At 44.0% G+C, this 20,168-nt stretch overlaps 2 protein-coding genes across 2 annotated transcripts; both read left to right on the forward strand.

Annotated features, from left to right (window-relative positions):
- The first annotated feature begins 5,032 nt into the window (after window positions 1-5,032).
- On the forward strand, window positions 5,033-12,666 carry HOXA7 (homeobox A7). Its single transcript, XM_086951492.1, has 2 exons — window positions 5,033-5,765; window positions 10,783-12,666. Exons 1-2 carry the CDS (start codon window positions 5,381-5,383, stop codon window positions 11,088-11,090), a joined length of 693 nt encoding a protein of 230 aa, XP_086807618.1. The 5' UTR covers window positions 5,033-5,380; the 3' UTR covers window positions 11,091-12,666.
- Window positions 12,667-19,396: 6,730 nt separating this feature from the next.
- On the forward strand, window positions 19,397-19,855 carry HOXA6 (homeobox A6; the record flags this gene model as incomplete). The annotated part of the gene is made up of 1 exon (XM_086951488.1): window positions 19,397-19,855. A coding segment is annotated over exon 1 (439 nt), but the record flags the coding sequence as incomplete, so codon positions are not given.
- Between the last annotated feature and the right edge of the window lie 313 nt (window positions 19,856-20,168).

A 20,168-nucleotide genomic window follows, 5' to 3' on the forward strand; every position in this document is an offset into this window, starting at 1 on the left:
TACAATTTATGGGGTGTAAACGGCTGCGGGGCTAACCGACAGATTTGCAGGAAACAGCACAACTTTGCAGATGTTCTCCGGTGCCGCAAAACATGTTAGAATGTCACTTTTTTTTTTAGCAATTACTGGTCAGTTTGATGTGTACGTTTGATAATTAATAAACAAGGAGTGTTTCTGGTGTGCAGAGGATTGTAATTGCTGCTTTTTCCGGGGCTGCGGGGTGTAGGAACGCCCTCCCTTGTTGCAGACAGAGGACACTTCAAAGATTTTGCCCCTGAGAGTGTGCAATAAATGGCCGGTCTGCAAACTGTCTGGAATTCGCCCCTTAATGACTTTACAACTGTCCAGTCGCAATTAAAGTTTTTCCGACAGAAGCCCTTTTCAGTTGTTTTGTCTGGCTGCCTCGGCCTGTGCGGAAATTGATTATTTTATGGCTCTGTTTTCCTGAAATACAAGTTAGAAGCTAATTCTGTATCTTTTGGAGCATCTTAGGACCAGCCTTTATCTTCAGCTGCAATTTTCAGTGAAGCAGTACGAAGAAACTTGGTGTTGGTGTTAATTCAGTAGTAAAGTCCACCAAGCCCTTGCTCGGCTGCTCCACAAGCGTTTACAGCATGCAACGTGGCTGCACTTACCACGGCTGACCAGCAGATGGCAGTATGATTCCATGGAACTGATTTTCAATCGCACCGGGAGTGCAGACTAGTTACATGGAGGCTTCCAAAATGTCTTCCAAAGCAAGGCGAAATAATGGATAGCAAAGGAGATTTTCTTTAAAGCGAGATTTGTGGTTGCTAAATCCGGATTCTCCATAGAATACGAGTAACGCTGATAAATGTTCAGTACTACCATGTATGTATATAAGTACAGACACAAAATGAACCAATGTCCACGTGCAATTGCAATGCTGTTTCATCGACAAGGTTCCGTTTGTGTTCCAGCAATCATGTTTACAACGTATCCCCGCTATATGGCACCTTTGTAAGTCGTGTTATTTCAAATAGGTAATATAATAATGCTTATTTTCTAAAATAATGAGTTTCGACACCATCCTATATATCTTTTGACGATGTGCTGCTTCATGAAATTAATTCATTTTTAATTATTTGTTGGTATGTTTAAAGGCCCTTCATACCCCAGGCCATTTGGCAGCATTTCAGAGAATATTTATTTATAATGTATTTTATTTCAGCATATTCAATTGCACCTTCATTTTTTTTAATGATCATGTGGGTTTGCCTTTGAATTTTCGAAATTAAAAGAACTGAATTCTTGTTTTGAAATGCGGATTAGTTTCTCGGTTATTCAGCAGGTCGATTTACCAACAGTAAAAGAAAGCTGGCTAGCGCTTACATGATTGGTGGTTGTTCAATGATTTTGGGCATTATTTGAACTCTGAATGAAGTGTCCACGGAAAACATTCTTGCTTCTCTCATGTACAGTTTACAGTGAAACTTTCAGACCATTGTAGAGACTGTGACGCCCGTAAAACGACATCATACATTAAAAATAATACGTGAATAAAGATTGCATTGTAAAACGTTAACACAGCATTTTCCCTAAAAATGTCAGCACGATCTGTGTAAAAGTTCTGTTTAGCTTTTAATGTTTTCAGATTGGAGATTAAAAAAACGTATCTGTTTCACTAATCAGAGGGTGTGCGTAAAAAAATGCAACTAATTTACGATGTTATAACTTTTCACAATGTATATGTCGTCAAAAGCCGTCTTCTCCATTTGCGACTTGATGTGGAATTTGTAAACAGAAAGGCAAAATCAGTGCTACAAATTGTGGTAAACGTAAAAGCATCGGGGGTGTCATCTTTATTTAAACATTTTGAAGCATGGATATCACAATTTAAATATAGTACAAGACGAGGTGTTTTAATCCTCGCTGAAGGAAGGTAGTTTCGTCAGAATTTACGTACTGGTCACAGGATGACAATGTGAACACAGTCACCGTTGCTCGGATGTAAAATATTACACCTGCGAACACACTTAATAAATGTGTTGTGTCCACGAATACGCGTTCTCACTTTATCCTTTTTCAAGATTATCTGAAGTGTCCTCTGCATATGTCACAATAAAAATATTTTCAGGGAGCAAGATTTCTCGAACTCGCTTTGCATTCCCGAAAAGGATAAACAATGTACTTTTATGTTGTTATAGCGCAGTTTTATTTAAATACACGTATTTTCGAATACATTCAACAGAATCTCAGGCATGACTCTTTATATTTTAAAATTCAGATAATTTTTTTTCTGGGAATTATGTCGATTTGCAAGTGGGCACAAACACATAACACATAAACCACGTTCAGGCTGCACGTTTAAAAAAATGTTTTTTAAACACAAATACTAAAAGATAGGCCATGCGCATGGTGGTAACCCTTGGCTGCACATTCAATTTAAAGGTGGACTCTACTTTTTGACACATTGAGACAATACGCACTTCTAAAAAAATGTAACAGTCGAATTAAAATGAAAAATAAATTCTTTTTTCACTTTTACATGGAGAAACTCACCTATGACTTCAAATAACCAATCCAACATTTAACACCTGGATATTTAAACGCGTAGATAAAAATCTATTTACATCACATTGCTCTTATGTGTTTCTATCATTTTATGCAGAAATGATCTTTTAAGCAGGTAGGCCTCCTCACATTGTAAAACTGTTTCCGAAAACGTGTGACAGTGTTTAAAAATGCAGCGTTCAAACCAAAAGCCGTGCACAACATAACTAACGTCAAGGTCCCCTGAAATCATGCCAACGTCTAGACGCAATTTCTGCTTTCTGTATCTTTCTTCCGCCATTTTGGTTGTGTTGTCAGAAGGAGGTCAATTTATTGGCCTTACGGTAACCATTCCAGGCTCTTTGATGTTTCCAGGTCTTCCTGTTTGTGTCGTTTTTCTGTTCGATTGCAGACCCTTTCTTTTGTATTCGCACGAAGGAGGTTCCGGTAAGTATATATTTGCACAGATGTAGTAAGTGTGAACACATCCGGGTGCCTCGAAGGTGATTTTTCTGCACAAATGCGATTCGAAATATAAGAAGTGAGCGTGCGTCCATTAATAGAGCAGTCCAAAAAAAAGATGAAAAAAAGGTTGAAACAAATCCATTCATCGAGCTGAAAAAATCTACAAAATAATAATAAAAAAGACAAAAATGTAAGAACGAGGCTCCTTGCTCGCTGCAACGCCTTGCTTTAGGGCCCGCAAAGGTACGGGAGATTTTTAAACTCCTAAAAAGAAAGGCTTAAAAATGTGTCCACGATAGAGATCAGCGGCCGTGAGAAGCTGTTTGAAGAGAAGGAAACGAAGCCGTAATTGAAGGCAGAGTTTCCGGTGCGCCATTGTGGTTCCCTTAGTTTATGATGTGCAATATAGCAGGGCAATAAAAGCTGTCTTTGCCAGAGATGCGTGTCCGAGCAAAGCCCTTTTACGACGCATTCAAAGAACAGGAGGTTCGACTTCCCCGGCCCAGCGTCTGTTCCTTTTCCTTCCTCTCACTTTGTTCGTAGTGTGTGCTTACAAAATAAGGCAATGTGTGTGCCTGGATGCACGAATGCAGCCCGGGCCTGCGGGAGAAAAGGAGAAATTAAAAATAAACGTAGATAAAACAACAATTCGGCAGCAGCTCGAGAGAATTAAACACCCAACTCACTTGCGTTTTAAATTCATTTTACAACATGCAGCGAATTTAAAATGTCCAGGCGTGCCCTTGTACAATTTCGTAATGCTTATTTTATTTGTAATAAACACCCCTGGGTTTGATAACATGTTTGCATTTGCATATGTGTGTGATTATGTATTTGTGTGTGCGCGTTTTATGATTGTTACAATAAAAGATGCTGCACATTAACAAACGTATAAAAAACACAAAAGGAGAAGAAAATAAAGACGCCTCTTCAAAGCTCTACGAAGAAAAGGTAAACACGACTATGACACCACACACAGGTTTAGAGCAATTAAAAGTCAAGAGTCCAATGTCCTGCTAATACTGAGTTGGGCCTGTAAATACAGACAGACAGACACACACATGCATGCACACAGACACTCTTTTTCACACACACTTCACACGAGATACATTCCCACGTGATCTTTAATAGTCCTACAAAAATATATGGCATTCAATACGAATTATTCAGAAGCATTTTATGGCCGAGATTATGGTGCTGGGAGGGGGGGGGGGTGCTTCCTGTCTGGTTGTGCCGTTTCAACACCTGGCAGTTGTTTTGACGCACTGACGATGAAAATAAACAAGGGTGTCCTTTTTTATTATCCATTTTCATATTGGTTCATTGTCTTATTTTTACGAGGCCTGTGCGTTTTACGTTGTGTGCACTTCTTTGCCTGGAGTATTGTTTACTTGGGAAACACTATTACAGATTATGGGTGTGGTTTGTTGTGGTGATTCCCTAGCTAGCCACGGACGTGTGGTTTATTAGTTTTGAAGGTTTCCGGTTTCTCTTTCTACTGCTTGGCAAAGGGCAACTACAGAGTAAATCAGTAACAGCAATATGGATTCAGGAAAGAAAAAAAACACTGTGCCAAAATGTCAGCCTGTCAAGCATGCGTGTTCATGCCTCGAAGACGTCAATTAAAACGCACTGGTGCTGCCTAGCAATGTGTACACACATACACACACACGCATTTTCAAACACACACACATACAGACACACATAACACGCATAGAAACACACAACACGCACATACAGACGCAATACACATACAGACACACAGCACACATGCAGATACACAAGGCACACACAGACGCACAGCACACGCACACATACAGATACACAACGAACACTGCATTTTCAAACACACATACAGAAACACACAACACGCACATACAGACGCAATACACATACAGACACACAGCACACATGCAGATACATAAGGCACACATACAGACACACAGCACACATACAAATATACAACGCACACACACACATACAGACACACTGCACACTCACGCACACATACAGACACACAGCACACATACAAATACACAACGCACACATACAGACACAGCACACACAAAAGCCCACATTCAGACACACGGAGACAGAAAGCACACAAACAGACACGTGTGCACGTGAATCAGGACCCGAGAGCCGTGCACGCCCGGCAGTGCCCGTGTGTGTGCGTTGGCTGGCGCTGCAGTGCAGCGCGCTGGCCCCGGCTCCACCACCTGTGAGGCTCGCTCAGATTGGACGAGGCGGTCATATGGGGCTGGTCACGTGCGCAAGGCAGCTCAGTCCAAAAAGAAAATGGGGTTTGGTGTAAATCTAGGGGTGTAATGTTATCATATATCACGCTACCTCGTAAAACCGACACTGGAGCCCACCGAACAACAAATCACAGGTCAAAAATATGAGTTCCTCGTATTATGTGAACGCTCTTTTCAGCAAGTATTCGGCGGGGGCTTCCGCGCTCTTCCAAAATGCCGAGGCCACCTCCTGCGCCTTTGCGCCCAACTCCCGGGGAGCCGGCTACGGGCCGGGGGCCGGGGCGTTCCCCCCGGGCGGCCTGTACAACGTGAACAGCACCCTCTACCAGCACCCCTTCTCCTCCTCCGGATACGGCCTGGGCTCCGACGCCTACAACCTGCACTGCCCCGGTTTTGAGCCCGGCGTCCCGGTGCTGTGCGGCGGCGGCGAGCTGAGCAAGGCTGCGGGCTGCGAGCCCCCCGAAGACGGCGGCCTGCACCTCCAGGCGGACAGCAGCCTGCGCATCTACCCCTGGATGCGGTCTTCAGGTGAGGGGGTGCCCGTGTGTGTGCCCATGTGCGCACGTGTGCATGTCAGAATCTCTGCGCTTTGCATGTGTGTTTATTCGGGTGTGTGCACTTTGTGTATGCTGTGTGTGTGTGTGTGTGCACGGTATGCCTGTCTGCTTTGTGTGCCTGCGTGCTGTCAGGGCGGCCTTTATGGCTTTAATTATAGCCCCGGCGCCATTGCCTGCAAAGCCAGTGGCATTGTATGGAAATCAGGGCCATAAAAGTTTTTATTGCACAATTAATGGCTTCTCCCATTGCAAACGCGCTTGCCCCGGAATTTCAAGTTTTTATGTGTGTGTGCATTGTATATGCACATGAATCGGGTTCACGCAGCGCTATCCTAGCTGCAGAATGACGCCATGACAAACGCGGCTGCACCCCGAGAGAGTGGAGGGTGGAAATGAAACGGAAAAGAAAAAAAAAGTGCTGACGAGAGAAAGGGAAGCGTGAGAATCAGGAGCAGAAAAAAACTAGTATATATATCGAATTAGGGACGTCAGATATCGAGATAACCTACAAGAGTATATAAATTTCGACAAAGTAAAAAAAAGGCATTACTTTTTGTCTGCAGCCTACTAAAAGGGATAACCCCTGATATGCTCTGAAAGAGGCTAACTGGTGGCTTTTATAGAAGGCCTGAAATAATTACCAAGACGAGGAACCGCTAATATTTGCAGATTTATGAAAAAGCTCCTTAAATTTCAAATTTCCAACAAGCCTCGATAACAGGCAACTTAATGCGTGCATGAGGCTCCCAGCAACCCCTCTTATTATATGCAATACCGCTCAGACTGCGTGGGGGACAGACACAGGACATTCACCCTAGTCAACGTTAGAAGATATATTTTGCATATGGAAGTCTGCACAGCCCCCCCACCTACCCCCCTCGCGGAGGTGTGCTGTGCACAGGTTATGCAGGGTGAAGGGTGACTAATTTGGCTGCGCCGTGTGTACAGTACACACTCACTTCACTGGGAAACACCTCTTCCGCAAGGACTCTGTGTTGTGTACCTTGTTAAGGGGGACGTGCAGTTTCATAGTGGTTCTGTGGCGTGTGTAAGCCTGTGTACTTTAATAGGACATTTTCATGAAAATGTTGTGTTTACATTTTGGCAGCATTTTCACCGGTGCTGCGCGGTGTGCTTGTCTGTTTTTTATTTTCATAGAGTGCGGTTATTTTGTTTAAATAGGATCTGGTTAGTGTGTACACACACTGTCAGAAACATATAACTATATTATAAAAGGGGGATGCGAGCGTTGCCGCCGCAGATACTAATTTAGGCATTCTGAATGCGGTTTACGAATAAACATGACGTGGCATTTTTGGTGCACGTGTCGTGGTTTATATTTTAGGATATGGTTACAGCTAAGGCATGGCTTTCATAGAAGGCATGTCATGAACAATATTGTGGAGAATGCATATTTAAATGAAGTTGGTTGTTGCGTAGGTTATCAACCTTTAGGGCTCTATAGCGCGTGCATGTGTATGTGTGAGTTATTAAATTGGATATATTTTGTAAGCATACGTGTTGTTTATATTATCACGAGAATACACATTTTCAGGAGGTGTGATGTGTTACTCCGGGCAATTACTGAACTCGGTGTGAGGTGCGTGTTACCAGTGTGCATGGAGAGCGCGTAAGCACTGCACATTTTGAGGGCATGGGGGGTTGCAGTGTGTCGTGAGGGAGTGCACATTTCCAGAAGCATGCCCCGACACTTTCACGGTTCATGCACATTTTACGGGCATGGATTTCGGCTGTATTATCACATATTTTCGGGGGGCTAAGTGTGTGTACATTATCACGGGGTACGTACATACTTCAGGGAGCTTTGTGGCTCGGGGACTATCAAGGCAGCATATACCAGAGATGTGTGGTGTGTAGATTTGTTATGGTGGACGACCCTCTTCAGGGATTGTGTGTATTTTAGTGGCCTGTGTTTTGCATGTGTGTGTGTTAGTATTGGGGAATTGTTTTCACATGGCTGTAATGCGCACATTTTATAGGGAATGCGTACGTGTGTCTCTGTGTGTGTGTGTGCGTGTGTATGTTATTATGGGGATCTGTTTTCTACAAGGCGCTATGGCGTAAATTATCAAACTGATATTTTCAGTGGCTACATACCAATGTGTGTCTCTGTGCGAGTGAATGAGTGACTGAATGAGTATACTATCACGACAGACGAATACTTTAGTGGCCTGTCGGGTGTATACTTTATCCGAAGGTGTATATTTTCCAAGTGGTATGCATCCTAAGGAGAAATGGCGGCCTCCACATAATAATGTGGTCAGTATATATTTAATGGTCTTTGCTTCTGTGCGCGTGGGCATTATCGGGAGTAAGGAATTATTTTATGGACCTGCATAGTGTGTACATTATCTCAGAGAAGCGAATATATACCCCTGGGGCTGTGCCTTATAGTGTATCGTCAGATACGCACGTTTTCAGGTGTTACATTGATGTGTGCACTATGGTGGTGTGTTTATTTTTCAGGTGGCTTGGTGGTGTGCTGATTGTGAGGCTGAATGCACGCCTTCTCCCTGCCATGCACTTTATAATTGGGTGCTCGATTGCTTGGACTGTGCGGTGTGCTTTACTGTTGCAATGGGTGCGTAGATGAGTGTTGTGGCGTTGCGCGTGTACGAGTTTAATGCGTTGCATGCATGTTTTTTTGGTAATCTATTGGTTCTGGTGGCTGTGCGGTTTGCAGGGTGTTGCGAGGAATGTGGGCCTTGCATTCATTGTGTTGTGTAGATTATTTGAAGACGTACAGCTTCTAGTGGCTGATACATGTGCAATTTTGTGAAAAGATGTTTTGCATCTTGGTGGCAAGGCTATGTGTTATTGTGTTGCATGTATTATTTGGTGCAATACATAGTTTCTGGTGGCCGTGATGTGTGCTGCATCAACATATCACTCCTCTGCTGGTGGGCAGGCATGTTGTGGGTGCTGGATGATTTATTGGGAATATGTGTCGTTTCTGGTGGTATGAAATGTGCCCTTTCTGCTGGAGGCGAGGGATCTGCTGTTGTGTTGCATTTATTACATGAGGTGGTAGTGTGTAGTTGTTGGTGACTGTTGCGTGTATGAGGTTGTGGCTCGTCAGCTAGTGGTGAGGACGTGCGTGATTTAAGATGTGGCACAGATTACGTGCAGACAATGTGTGGTGTCTTGTAACTGTTAAGCAGGTATTCTGGTTTCGAGGGTATGGCTTGTGTATGGATGCTTAGATTCATTGTGTTGCAGCAATATTTTCTGACGCAATGCATACTCTCTGGAGGTCTTGAGGATTGTTATTAGCAATGCGCCATGTTTGTAGGTGTAAGGCATGTTTTAGGCTGCAAAGATTATTTGAGGAAAGTATATAGTTTATGGTGGGTGTTTTGTTTGTTGAGTGTTTTGGAAACGTGGCTGGGTTTGCTATGTAGGGTAACATGGCTTATTGGAGGTAAAACTTGATTTCTGTTAATGTCCCGTGGCTTGTTGGCTGCAATGTTTACTTTGTGGTGGTGGTGATTGTTGAGTGGCTTGTTCCAGTACGGCTTAGGTTTTGATGGCAGTCAGGGTTTTGGCCGACTGGGTGTAATGATTCGTTGGCCGCGAGGGTTGAATGGCTTACTTGTGGCCTTGCTTACTTTCTGAAGGCCCAGTGTGTTCTGTGGCTTACTTGTGGTATGGTTGCCGAGTTGCTGATTGCCCTGTGTGTCCCACGGCTTATTGGAGGTAATGTCTATTTTTTGACGGTTGCGTGTGTACAGGGGCTTAATGAAGGCAATGCTTACGTTTCTGAAGACTATGAGGTGTTGGTGGCTCATTTGGGGTACTGTTTGGTTTCTGATGGTTCTGAGTTTGGTCCCGCTTGTATGAAGTAATGCATAGGATCGGCCAGCCTGAGTGTGTTGTTTGGTTTTATTTGAGTACAGCACTGGTTCTGATGGCCTGAGTGTTGTGTGGGTCATTTGAGGCAATGCTCCGTTTCTGATTGTGCATGAGAGTGTTTGAGGTGATGCTCGGTTTCTGATTGTGCATGAGAGTGTTTGGGGTGATGCTCGGTTTCTGATTGTGCATGAGAGTGTTTGAGGTGATGCTTGGTTTCTGATTGTGCATGTTGCTCGGTTTCTGATTGTGCATGACCGTGTTTGGGGTGATGCTCGGTTTCTGATTGTGCATGAGAGTGTTTGAGGTGATGCTCGGTTTCTGATTGTGCATGAGAGTGTTTGAGGTGATGCTTGGTTTCTGATTGTGCATGAGAGTGTTTGAGGTGATGCTTGGTTTCTGATTGTGCATGAGAGTGTTTGAGGTGATGCTTGGTTAATGATTGTGCATGAGAGTGTTTGAGGCTCTGCTTGGTTTCTGATTGTGCATGAGAGTGTTTGAGGTGATGCTTGGTTTCTGATTGTGCATGAGAATGTTTGAGGTGATGCTTGGTTACTGATTGTGCATGAGAGTGTTTGAGGCTCTGCTTGGTTTCTGATTGTGCATGAGAGTGTTTGAGGTGATGCTTGGTTACTGATTGTGCACGAGAGTGTTTGAGGTGATGTTTGGTTTCTGATTGGGCATGAGAGTGTTTGGGGTTATGCTTGGTTACTGATTGTGCATGAGAGTGTTTGAGGTGATGCTCGGTTTCTAATTGTGCATGAGAGTGTTTGAGGCGATTCTTGGTTTCTGATTGTGCATGAGTGTGTTTTGAGGCGATGCTTGGTTTCTGATTGCCAGCAATGTCTTTAAGGTAATACTGGATGTCAGACGGCTGTTGCTGGTTTATTTGAGGCAATGCCTGGTTTCTAACGGCCGTGAGGTGCTTGGACCGCTGTGGGGGAGCCTGTCTCTTTCTGTGGTCCTCCAGATATTGCACGGTGTGCGCAGTTGCGCGTGCTCATGTTATGGCGCGTTGCTGTGGTGGCCGCTTTAGTGGCCCTGTTATCTGCAGGTCTGGGCCAGGCCTCTGCTTGGACGGTAAACTAACCCCTGGTTCCTTTTGTCCCCCCCCCCAGGTGCCGACCGGAAGCGGGGTCGCCAGACCTACACCCGCTACCAGACCCTGGAGCTGGAGAAGGAGTTCCACTTCAACCGGTACCTGACCCGGCGCCGGCGCATCGAGATCGCGCACGCGCTCTGCCTCTCCGAGCGGCAGATCAAGATCTGGTTCCAGAACCGGCGCATGAAGTGGAAGAAGGAACACAAGGACCAACCGGACGGGCCCCCCGGGGACGCCCCCGGCCCCCAGCCCGCCTCGGCCGCCGAGCAGAAGGCGGACGAGGAGGAAGAGGAGGACGACGAGGAGGAAGACACCGCGGTCTGAAGGCGCAGCCCACGGGCGTCCAAGGCGGGCCAGTTACCGCCATTTTTAGCGCTAGCCAAGACTGTTTAGTTTTAGCAAAACCGAGGAACCAGCTTATTTTAAGAACTCTTAATATGTCATTTTGTTGACTAAATTGTAACCCCCTCCCCCGAATGTTACTGGTATTATCACAGAAAATACTCTGTTTTATTTCCGGCCTTACTGTGAAAAACGAGAGTGTTGGTTGCGTTGGTGCTAGAGGAAACAATATGGATTCTTGTTTTTTTTTTCAGGGGGCAGTTGTTGGCTTGTAAACCAGCACCGTAAAGGGACTGAACTGCTCTAGAGGAGGAAAGTCAGAAATACACAAATTTCTACTTACAACAATGTGTAATTTGAAATTAACACGCAGATGTGCTAACGCATTGCCCCCCCCACCAATAAAAGCCATCTTCCCTACACATACTACCATAAATTGTTCCAGACTGCTGTTTCCTCCCTAATGCTGTAAATAAAACACAACTATTAATTGCACACGAGAAAAGATACTTTCCACTTCGAACTACCTATCTCAAACAGTGTGACTCTCTTGTCCGGGTAAAGTGCATTACGTGTTCACGATACTACCTAATTTGTAGAAAATAATCTTATCTTTCTGTTTGTTCGTCTTTTTGTTATGTTAAAATTCTGAAGGAAACGTAATTGCACGGAGGCGGTAACAATGTTTGTACAATGAATAAGTCGCACGTGACCACTACACAATGCAATGTCGTGTACTACCTACCGCCCAGACTACCTACACCCCTGGTCCGTCTACCTACCTTTTACATAAACTGTCTTTTATGGATCCAGGGTCTTTAATGCCGTTTCACGATGCCGTTTTGTGTGTTTATATGTGCGCTAGAAGCTAGAATGCCCCGCTGCAGGGGCCTAAACGTTGACTAAATCTTGTAAAATAATTAAATAAAATACATTGTCGGGAAAGAATAAATAATGAAATGTCGTGTTGCTCGTTTCAATTTTCAGCTCCGAAAACTGATTCTCTTAGCTCCATCTTGAGAAGCGCCTTTTACATGTTGATTTTAATTAATTGCTAAATGCCTAACCTTTCGATTTGGAACATTGTTCGTGCACACATAAAAGTCTTAATAAACAAAATTCCGTTATTTCTTAATTTTTCAAGAACACAATTCTAAATCTGATTATGTACATAGCATGACTGTTATGTGGCATTCATTATAAAAAAGAATATACTTTACATTAAAAAGGCAGACTGCAGTTTTTTGACAATGTTCTGACATTTGTGCATCTTTCTGCAATCAAAACAGATATATTCAGTTGTGTTTGCGTGTTTGTAGTTAACTTTGTAATTTGCTAGCATGAAGTATTAATGACTATGTTTAAAAACCGCTATAGAGCTCTGACTACATAGTCATAAATTGTGAGTTATACCGTCTGTATTATTTTTTTATTGTAAACATACAGGTCATATTGTGTTTGTACTGGAAAAGATGTATGTATGAAAAGATACCTCTTTAGCATCACTTGTCATCCCGTGTTTTCTGTCGCACAGGAAATAAAAACATGCTTGTGAGCCGAAAAATTGTATTTTTGTCATTAATATGAGTATTGTAGTGCTTAGAAACATTAGGCATCGATGAAAGGGGGGGAAAGGACATAAGAAATGTGAACAAAATCATTGTTTACTATGGAAATTTAAATTAGCTCATCTTTATTGAAGGTAAAAAATGAGGAATATCATGTCTACATTCAAAAGGATCACGCATTTCGAAGTAAACTTTTCACTGACGCACACTTCCTAGAGGTAGTGAAAAATATGAAATGGTGAACCCACTCGTGGGCTGGGAGACTTGTGAGTCGAGACGCCTGGCATTAGAACACACCTCATACGGTCAGAATCCGTGTTAAAGGGATATTTACATCAGAGAGTTCAATGCGATGCTCCAGTCAGTAAACAAACAGGCCACACGCCGCATAGGTTACAAGCTTCTGTGCACACCTATACTGAAACATATAATAAACGCCCAGAGAGACAATGTCCGTTCACTCGGCGCGAGTGGAAGGTGTTTGCAAGGTCGGCAGAGAGGTGGGGGCGCTCGGAATCTTCATCCCGCATAGATGGCCTGGGGGGGCTGCCCCTGCACCCCGCAGACCGCCCCCGAACAGCTCGCCTCTGTGCTTTGTCGGTCAATAATTGGAGCGGTTCCTCCTGGAGGCTGGTCCTTGCAAGGTAAGATGGCGTCTCCGTAAGCCCGCCCCCTTCCTACTGATGAGGAAAGGGCCATAAATCCGTTGTTGTTTATGAAAATTTACAACTTTGCAATAGAACTTTATGAGTTGTTCGGGAGTTCTATTGGCCGCGGCTGGTCATGTGGACGCGAACCGAGAACATGAACTTTTTTTTTTTATAATTTCCCTTGCGAGAATAGCGCTGCATTCTTTTGCTCGGCTCAGTCCTGCCACGGATTTCGCTGGATTGAGACCCCAGCCGGTCGGTGCAGGGAGCAGGGAGCAGGGTCCATGGCGCCCCGGCCGCTGCCCGGGGCGGGCCTCCCGGCCGGCGGGCCCCCGGCCCGGGGCTGGAGGGTGTGGCACCCGGGATCCCGGGCTCCGGACTGGCGGCTCCTCGGCGTGCAGCCTCGCCTCATTTCCTGCTCCTTCCTGGCACCGAATGGACGGGGCGATTCGTCTCCTGTGCAGCGAACGAGACAGCTGTCAAGTGAGCGGCGAAGGCTCCTGCCAGCCAGACCCAAAGGTGAGAGCAGCACTGTGGGGAGCACAGACAGGCGACATGGGTTAGGGATTTTCATACATTGCGCAGTTTCTAAAAACATTTCAACTAAAAACACTGTCTTTCACCATCTCTGCCTGAATAAAGACGCCACGCACAATAATTATCACAGTTAATGCACATATATTCAAATAGTTTTTGGAAATTGTTCATTTGTTAATGTAATATTGAAATTCCCCCCCCCAAATAAAAAAAAAAAAATATATATATATATATATATATATATATATATATATATATATATATATATATATATATATATATAAAACATTGTTAATGCACATATATTAAAATAGATTTCTAACCTTTTTATTTGAAATGTTTTTTGAAATTGTTCATTTGCTAAGGTAATAATGAAATTCCAAAATTCTATATATATGTTGTTGGTGGATTCCTATGCTAATCTGCTTAGAATGATTTAATTGTTTTTAGATTACATAATTTCCAGGGTGGTAGAAAAAAATGGTGTAGCCTTGAGCTTCAGTTCAAAGCCTAACACACCCACAGTTTATTTTAATGAGCATACGTGAGTGTGTGGTTTGTGTAAAGTACACACACACGCTATTTATTCATCAACCGCTTTCTTCTTTTTAATCACTTTCGCTTACAGCAGCACAGAAATGCAACGTGCCTGTACACTCCCACCCCTATGACGTCTGTTTATACATGATGGCGCGTGTGCCTGCGTATGTTGTGTACGTGTCTGTGTGTGACGCAGTTCTCAAAGTACTGCATTTGATCATCTAATTATTAGAGGACGTGTCTCAATTCAAGAAATTGTATATTTCGTCTTAAGATGTCGTAGTGTACATTTATTGTAAACAAATAAATGCATACTTTTTGATAAGTAATTATGTTTGAAAAAATAAGTTTTTTAATGCCAGTATCTCCAAAGTAGGAATGAAAAATGCACAACAAATTAGTAATACAAATGTAATGAAGTGTTTAACGTGGGAGAAAACGTCAAAGCAGAAATCCCATCGATTCTGCAGCCGGTGTGCGCGACCTTGTGTTTCCGGCTGGCAGAGGCTGGAAGCAGCCGCGCGCGTGAATGGAGGAGTTTCGCTGCTCCGCGTTGTTGCTATTCATTACGGCAATTAGTGACTGCGAGGTAATGCGGGAGCTGATAATATCGACATTGAGTGCGCTTTGTTATCGGGAAACAGAATTACATTTGCATTGCAATGCAGTATCTGGCCGGCTGCAACTGCGGTGAAGGCTTTATTTATTATTAGGCGATGTTTGCTTGCTGGCGCCACCGTGTGGCGGAAATGGTGAATTTCTTGTTGGGAGCTCAGTGCAGAGGGACGGGAAGCAAGCGCGTGGCCTACATTTCGGAAAAGAAATATGAATGAATCGATCCTTTCTAGATAGGGATAAATTGCCCTCTTGAAGTCAGCGTCTGTAGGTTTCAAGTGCTCTTAAACTATTGGCCTGTGTGTGTGTGTCTGATGGATAGAGATTGAAGGCAGACAATAATAAAAGTGTTGAATGTGACTCAGCCAATTGCATTTGCAAGTGAGGTTTGCGCGTTGTGTGCACTGGGATTGACGCCGGCCTTTGTAAGCAAACAATTCAGTATTTTCGATTTTTCTGTACACCTGGACATTGGAGATGCATAGTCAAATATTCAATTTTAAATTAATATACGGCCACGTACTCTTTGTTTAGAGTTTGCGTGACGTGTGTATATTATTTACTTTTCATCTCACAATAGCGTTGCTGTGCATTGCATCTCTGTGTTTCGTTTGATACGCGACTCCTGTGGTAAAAGAGGGCACTTACAGGTACATCTGAAGTGATGGCCTTCGAGGGTTGATGTGTGTCCCGTGAATGTATATTTTTCATGTGAAAAAGACCATGCGTCTTTGTGTGTCGTGCTTCGCCTACAGAAGTGTTGCTGTGAAGTACTTAAGTGTGTACTAATGCAGTTGGACAGTTGACGCAGACATAATTCGCATACTATGTTAAAAGAAGAAGCAACATTAATAAGGAGCATACAAAAAAATGAAGGCCAGGTGTATAGGCTACAGTGCTGTTTTTTTTCCCTCTGTGGTTTGCAAGTAAAGAGTTACCAAAAAATGAAAATATTATTATTGGGAGTCTAATAATGATTGACATCCCTGCAGAGCAAACATTCAAAAATTAAAATATAGTCCCGAACGAGGAGCGCTGATCTGGAACAATGCACTCCGCAGTGGTGTTTATAAATGTGCACATCTTTAAACTCTGACGCATAAGAACATTTCTAGTGTACACGAACCTGTACCTTTTATTGAACAACATGTCCAGGCTGTTGAAGCCTGGAGTGGCTTTGTGCATGCTTTGTCTCCGGCATATGTGTGCACTCACAAGATGTGTCTACGTCATAGACTAGTCCAGGCGCCTCCTGTTTTAAACTCTCTTCATAGACAAAATGGCGACCAGGCCCTTTCATGATGATATCTGCACACTTCAAGGGAATTGCTAAGCCTATCTGCCTTAAACATCACCTGCTCCAATGTATTTGAGGAATGTGTTTAACGTTTTTGGTAAAATAGGAATATCCCTGTCTTTAATTCCATTTTTTTACTTCAATTAATTACGCCGTTTATTCCCAGATTGTGCCGTTGTGACACAGAGTCGCCAATGTTTGCATGTTTCCTTTATTGGGAACTTTTTACAAAATCCCTCCACTCACATCAGACCAGGGTTAGATCTATGAAGCAGCCGAAAGGCAGCGATAACACAATTAAAAATAAAAACCTTAAAAAAACTAGATCCGTCCTCATCGACCTACCTTTAGTAAGTGAGAATAAAATTACATCAACTCTGAAAGATCGTCTGTTTATTACTTCCTTTTTGGTCTGGCTAATATTCCCTTCGGAGGTCTTGACCTAATTTCTTTTGGTAGATGACCGTTATTTCTTTTGGTGGCATTATAGTCATTATTTTATGTTGGTGCGATTAGTATTATTTCTTTTGGTGGGATGCTTATTATTTCTTTTGGGTGTGAGTGTTATTATTTCTTTTGGGTGTGAGTGTTATTATTTTTTTGGGGTGTGATGGTTATTATTTATTTTGGGTGTGATGGTCATTATTTCTTTTGGTGGGGTGGTTATTATTTCTAATTGTGGCATAGAGGTACATTTTTTTTCTTTTTGGTGGCATGATGGTCAGTATTTATTTTGGTGGGATGGTAATTATTTTGGTGGGGTGATCATTATTTCTATTGGTGGGATGGTTATTATTTCTTTTGGTGGTATGGTCATTATTTCTTATGGTGGGATGGTTATTATTTCTTTTGTTCCTTATGGTGGCAATTATTTTTTCTTTTGGTGGCATGATGGTATTTCTTTTGGTGGCATGATGGTCATTATTTCTTTTGGTGGCATGATGGTCATTATTTCTTTTGGTGGCATATTGGTCATTATTTTTTCTTTTGGTGGGATGATGGTCTTTATTACTTTTGGTGTAATATTATTATTTATTTTAGTGGCATTATGGCCATTATTTTTATTTTGATGGCATGGTTATTTTTTCTCTCAGTATGATGTAAGGGCCGACACATTTAGCAACTACAAATTAATGCACGGAATCTAGGCACGGTGAACGCACAGCGACGCCGGTGCTTCCCTATTCGCTCACAGTTTATGTCACATTTTAAGATGTGGGCATATTGTCACGTGTCCCTCAACCTGACGTCGTCAAAAAACTGGTTAGTAACAATACCCTTTTACTGGGCTTAATTAAAAGTGGTGGTACTTTCCAACGGTCGCCAGACGCCTGGCTCATAAACAAAAAGTGCCTTAAAACAGTTATGCCACAACAAGCAATTGTGCGGAAGGCCTAGGAGCTGCATACACACCTCCATTGAACATATTCTGTGTCAAATGTTGACGTGTAATGGGATTTTTTAAAATGTTTCTTGCGTCACAGACTATTTACGTCGCAAGATTTAGGCGCTGGTGTATGAACAGGTTTATTCTAAAAAATGTAATAGACAGGATTGTCGCCTTGTTATAGAAGGTGTGAATGAAGGGCGAGTGTGTTATAATGCAATCTGCTCCTAGAAGAACGGATGGCAAATTATTTTGAGTGGATTGTCCTGTTCCGTTCGGAGAGGGCCATTGTGATGTGATATTGTTGCGTATAAATATTTGTGTCATCAAAGTGTTGCTCTGGTTCTGTGTGGACGGCAGAGGAAGGGGTGGGCAGTGTCCAGTTACTAGCCGGAAGACTCGTCATGGCCCAGCAAATGGGGTCTGGCTGTGCGCAGACATGTTACACCCTGGCAGGCACAAACCTCGCTGCAATAAACCCCTCCTGCTGCCGCATTCCGCAAAGTACAGCAGGCTTTATAATTGTGGTTTGTGTGCTCGGCCGGCTCCCTTGGCAGCCTTCCCGGCGGTGGATTTATGGCGGGTGTTTTACACCAAGGCATCCCTTTCATGTGCAGAAATGTAAACAAACCGGGGATGCCTTTCATCTCTGTGCCTATCTGAATCGGGGTATGCGGGCGCACACACACACACACACACACACAATGTATCACTCATATAACACACACATTGTATGTAGCCACGCATGTACGTACCTATGTTCTCGCCTTTGTGGTACAATCAATGCTCGTCGCCACATGTTATGCCTGACTGTTAGTACAGGCACTTAATACGAATACACAAACGTGTCTGTGTCGTACTATCTTTTCTCATGTGGAGCCTTGCTTTGCGTCTACAATTAAACACAAGCTCACAAACTACCTTTTCACGCATTTCTATTGGTCTTGTGTTTTCAGCACTCACACACAGGTATTTCTCCTGATAGGCCTTTTACGTGCACACCAATTTATCCCCGGACTTGCCTTTTGCACACACAAAGACACAAACAGTCACACGGATATTTCCCCTGGTCTTACCTTTTACACACACACACACACACCCCGAGACATCTATGCGCACACGCGCACACATACACATACACTGCCTAGGCCTTACCTTTTCTATTACACATCCACACTCATTATCCTGGCCTTGTATGTTCAACACAGAGAATCATACACACACAAAAACACACGCACACAATCTCTCTCTCTCTCACACACACACACACACAAATGTCAACTGATCCTGCCTCTTTCACCCACACAAGCGCAAAACTCACCATTCCGGGTGCCCACACGGAGTGGGCGTGTGCGCCCATATACTATGCTGACAGCTGCCAAGCAGGGGTTATGTGTGTGTGCACCCGCAAAGACACACTGCCCAGAACACTGTCTGCTCGGCACTTGTGAGTCTGACACAGCAGAGCTGAGGTCCAGCTTCCAGGCACCTGGCAGGGGTGTGTAACTTTGCCTGCTCACTCCTCGGGTCCCACGGGGGCTCTCCCGGAGGCAGGCGCCTCGCCATTGGCCAGCCGCAGATCAGCTGGTTGCATGTGCTGCTGTCGGTTTTGGCGCTCGGCCATCCAGAAACAAACCAGTTGGATGACTTCTAATAGATACAGCCACATATACTAATACAAAACAAATCCGGGCGCCGCAGAGTGGGCGAGCAAATGAGTTCCTATTTCGTCAATGGCACTTTCCCTGGTAGCCTGGGCAATGGCCAGGACTCCTTCCTGGGGCAGATCCCACTCTACCCATCTGGCTACGAGGCGCTCAGGCACTTCCCAGCTTCTTATGGCACTTCGACGTTCCAGGAAAAAAGCTACCCCTCCTCACCTTGTTTCTACCAACAGTCTAACGCAGTTATCGCCTGTAACCGGGGAGCCTACGAGTATGGGGCGTCCTGCTTCTACCCAGAGAAGGAGGCGCCGGGCGAGTCCCCGGCCGGCAGTGGCAAGCAGCGGGGTCACGCCGAGTACCTGCACTTTTCACCCGAGCAGCAGTACAAGCCGGATGGCGCGCAGAACAAAAGTGTCAGCGAGGACTGCGGCGACCGGAAGTACGGCAGCCCGGTCTACCCCTGGATGCAGCGCGTGAACTCCTGTGCCGGTGAGTTTCTGGGACACCTCAACCTGTTTGTCAACCAATAACTTCGCAGTCATTCTGCAGGCAGGATGCGGAAATGCACGTGCATGTTACAGGGAAAGCTCACTCCACGCCTAGGCAAATAGCGTCTCTAAATAAAGCCCCTCAAGTTACTCAAAAGTGAATAATTAATTTTAACAGAAAGGTGACTCTATAATTGATATTTGGACGTTTAAATATCCTTAATGTGGAGGTCTGATGCTATATCGACACCGAATTCATATAGTACTAACATGTAATTCATGTTTACACCCAATACTTTCATGTAGCCAGTAGG

The sequence above is a fragment of the Lissotriton vulgaris genome, unplaced genomic scaffold, assembly GCF_964263255.1.
Source record: "Lissotriton vulgaris unplaced genomic scaffold, aLisVul1.2 SCAFFOLD_3740, whole genome shotgun sequence".
In the NCBI taxonomy this organism is placed as follows: Eukaryota; Metazoa; Chordata; class Amphibia; order Caudata; family Salamandridae; genus Lissotriton; species Lissotriton vulgaris.

Excerpts from the sequence above, each read along its gene's own strand:
- HOXA7 (XM_086951492.1), top strand. The coding sequence starts at position 5,381 with ATGAGTTCCTCGTATTATGTGAACGCTCTTTTCAGCAAGTATTCGGCG. Across the intron at positions 5,766-10,782 it reads CCCCTGGATGCGGTCTTCAG|GTGCCGACCGGAAGCGGGGT; the intron begins GTGAGGGGGTGC and ends CCCCCCCCCCAG.